This window comes from Centruroides sculpturatus, unplaced genomic scaffold (assembly GCF_000671375.1).
Source record: "Centruroides sculpturatus isolate CEXI.00-Female unplaced genomic scaffold, Cexi_2.0 scaffold217, whole genome shotgun sequence".
Taxonomy (NCBI): domain Eukaryota; kingdom Metazoa; phylum Arthropoda; class Arachnida; order Scorpiones; family Buthidae; genus Centruroides; species Centruroides sculpturatus.
Window position 1 is genome coordinate 615,736 of NW_019384750.1, and position 3,862 is coordinate 619,597.

Sequence of the window (3,862 nt, forward strand, 5' to 3'; positions counted from 1 at the left end):
TTGCAAGGAAGTTTATGTACAGTATTAGGGAATTGATGTTAAATAAAATTTTGGTTGTTAAAGGTCGAGGAGGTCGTGTGTCATATCTCGAGTATGGTAGGACTTGATGATTTTACTCGTTATTAACATTTACAGTTTTTTTTTATAAAGCACATTTTTACCCTCAAAATAAAGCGTTCTGCCATTTTATAATAATTTTTTTTATATATATAATTAATTATGGTAAAAATCTCATAACAGATGGCGTCTCACAAAATTTGTTAATAGTATGATTAATAGAAGTTATTTTTAAAGTAGTTTCTTAAATAACAACCGGAAAATTCGCGCAACCCTTCGCTACTGTTGTTTTAAATCGAGAATAAAATGAATTGTCGGGAATTTGTTAACAGAGTAGGATATTTATGAGATACATCCCCTCCAAAACTAACGACCTAGTGACGCTACTGGGTACAAGACATAAGTTACAAGTACCAAAAGAAGTGGTGGGGTGGTGAGGGATTTGTACAATTGCATTTCTTCTAATTTCTTTCAATATGGAACCAACCAGTGGCCGAATAGATAATACCATTGAACACGAATCACAGATTTATGGTTTTATTCATATACAGCAACGCAACACGTGGGCGTTCTGTCGAGGTGGGATGCCTCACTTTCTGCGTTTTCTTCGAGTAACCATGTGAAGAAAAACTAAATAGGAGTCACTTTTCCGTAGAAAGTCCTCCAGGAGGCATCACCTTTGGCAGAGCGCCATTGTTGCTCTGCCTTATCTCATCAATCCAATCTAATTCAGTTCAATCCTTTTAAATTTGTGTTAACTTAAACTGAGAGGGGTACAGACTTTGCACTTGGGCAGTACGATTTTCGCAGATACGTGACGTTTAGTTTCGCTTATGTCTCCATTCTTTCTTTATCTTTCTACACCGATTGTTGTATGCAGATTGCTCCATACAGATTGTTAAATCTTTTGTTGCAGTATTTTTTATTTTAATTTTATTTAAAAGGTCTGACAGTAGTTCTTAAAATATAAGTAAAGATTAATTAAACCAAGTCGTGTTTATTTCTGAAAAGTTCAACCACCAGAAAGTTTCTGCGGAAAAATACTGCTTTTCTATCTTTTATTGAAGGATATGCCTTTGCAGGAATTTGAAAAGACAGTTAGGAACTTTCACTGATAATAAGCAGATTAAATATATAGACTATATATACACACACACAATTTTACAATATTTATTAATTATTTAGACTAATGTTTACCGACACCAAAGAAACACGGACCTCTTTTTGGCGGGAATAATACATGACACAGGCATATTTGTCAGATTTAATTAATATTTACAATAATACTGTAATAATATTAATAAAATGCAATAATAAAACGTTAATTCTACTGAATTCAAACCGGTTTTACAGGTTTTACAAAACGCCTATAGAACCAAACTATTATTATAATAAATAGCCTTGTTACTTTCGATTTAAAAGACAGATTAGAAAAACCTATTTTTTTAGAATTCAGCCAAGTACATAGGTCACATAAAATTGATAATTGCAAGAATTTATCTTTTCGCCGTGAAAAACTATTATAAAAATTGATAAATAGTTCATAATTAAAGTATTAATTCGATAGGCAAATATTCATCTTGCAATGGTTATTGTCATGGCCGTGTTAACTACTATTGTCCAATGCTAGTACAAATTATTCAAGAGAAATAGGCAATTTATCGTGAAAAAATAAGTTTTCTACTTTGGTTATATTTATCGTTAATTATTAATTTTGATATTTTTTTAAAATGTAAGTAGGAATATTTTTTAAACTTTAATAACTTTTTACATAATATTGAATTATTTAAAAACCTGTTTTAATTATTACAGAATTATAGTCTTAAATTTTGTGATTTTTAAAATATTTTTATTATGTTTATAACTTCGATTATATTCAACGAATTGTTCTGTGTACTTTACGATATAATGCATTGTAATTTATTTTATTAGCATTTCTAGGGGAAAATGGCTTCCTGGCAATCAGAAATTACATCGGTTTCTAATTCACTAAAACATATTTTGGAGTTTCGCGATTTCTCAGACGTGACATTTAGTTTTGGAGAATTTTCTAATGAGAAAAAAGTCAAAGCCCATAAATTAATTCTCGCTATGAGAAGTGACGTCTTTCAAGCCATGTTTTATGGAACTATGCGAGAAGAAAGAAGTGATGTACTTGTGACAGATATAGACGAACACATCTTTCAGATCATGCTAAAGTAATAATCTTAAATATTTATTAGTATTTTTTAATTGTAAAATTGTTTTATTATTTAAGTAACGATTGATATAATATTTAACTGTATTTCAGTTTCATTAATAAGTCTCAATTAGAATTATATTCCAAAATCTATAAAGATTTTAGAATATGGATTGAATTATTTATTTTGACGCCATTTAGGATATATATATTTTTTCATTTTTGACTCTGTGCACTATACTAAGAGGGCATTTTTTCATATCAATCGTGGGTTCGGCTAGGCCCATAATGGGAGCGACCAGGAGGCATGGGTTCGCCTGTGAAAAATTTTTGCAGTGTTTCGACTGCCAGGATTCGATTCCGGATTCCCCAGAGCGGTAAGATGATTGCTTAACTCCTTGACCGTCTATCCGGCGCCATTTTGAATAGAGGGGAGTGGGACAAGAGTATGCACTTAGTTTTTATACAAAATAAAGTCTTTGTTAAAAGAGTGAGAATTATGAAACATACGCATAGTAATTCTCAAACCGTCTTCTTTAAGATTCCGTAAGATTTTTATTGATATTTTGAATATATGTCATTTAATAAATTTTTTCAAAAGGTTACAAAAGAGCATTTTTGCCCCACTGATGGGGTAAAAGTGCGTATATGGTAGGGTAAAAGTTTGCAGGACAAGGTTTTTATGAAAAGCTATACAAAATGTATTTTGATGAACAGAATTTATTTTAAAAAATAACAATTTTTCATTAAATTAATTTTTTAAATTTATTCAATTAAACAATTTTTGCGTATTCTCCAATTTTCTTGGCAGAGAATTCTCTTTGGTCTAAACTCTCCTCTTTCGGATCAGGAATGTCAATATTCGTATAAAATGATTTATGAGTAATTTTTCCTGGTTGTATTGTTTCCGTCTTCTTTGATATCTGTCTCTTCATATCTTCTGCCTCTGACTTGTGTGACCTTTGGGTCGGTATCTCTTTGATACCACGTCAGGTGACACCACTGTATCTTTAGGTCGATACAGAGACCACAAGTTCGTGCGAGCGGTTACGTAGGAGTTTTGGACCCGGAATGGAGTGAACGGAGAGAAAAACGGAAAAAGCTGCACTCGAAGTTGCTTTAAACATAAACAACCGTTTATTTATATTAAATCTACGTTAGTTATACATCGGAATTTAAGTTGCTACATATCAATTACGTGAATCGCGTTCATTCTAGTTCAATTCCTAGTTACAATCGAGTTCGCGATTGGTTTACGCGGAGAGAGAGAGCGTACAATAGTGCGCAGGATAAATACCTTATATTATACTGTTGATCGAATAACTGCAATAAAGTTCGAAGTTAAGTAGGTGAATTGTTGATATCTTCGAGTTCAGTAGGGGAGGAGGAGGTGTTGGTCGACGAACAGGAACAGTCTCTCGAAGAAAATTTCGGCGCGGCATACACACACACAATCAAATAATAACTTCCACGACGTTACTCATTGTGCCTGTCCTTTTTATACGAAGTCCTCTTTTTGGGCCTTTCCCCGATTTCGTCAGGGATGACGATCTCCTTGGACCAATGAGGTGACGGGTGACACAATCGTGACACAGAGATATACTCATCTCAACAAGGAACCCAACT

The 3,862-nt window shown here is 32.8% G+C and overlaps 1 protein-coding gene across 1 annotated transcript in view; it reads left to right on the forward strand.

Annotated features, from left to right (window-relative positions):
- Positions 1-1,631: 1,631 nt before the first annotated feature.
- The window catches only part of LOC111628558 (BTB/POZ domain-containing protein 6-B-like), a 21,542-nt gene continuing 19,311 nt past the window's right edge, over positions 1,632-3,862 (forward strand). Inside the window, exons 1-2 of the mRNA XM_023372382.1 lie at positions 1,632-1,789; positions 1,990-2,255. Of these exons, the coding sequence (XP_023228150.1) occupies positions 2,005-2,255 (251 nt within the window). The 5' untranslated portion in view covers positions 1,632-1,789; positions 1,990-2,004. The remainder of the gene's footprint in view (positions 1,790-1,989; positions 2,256-3,862) is intronic.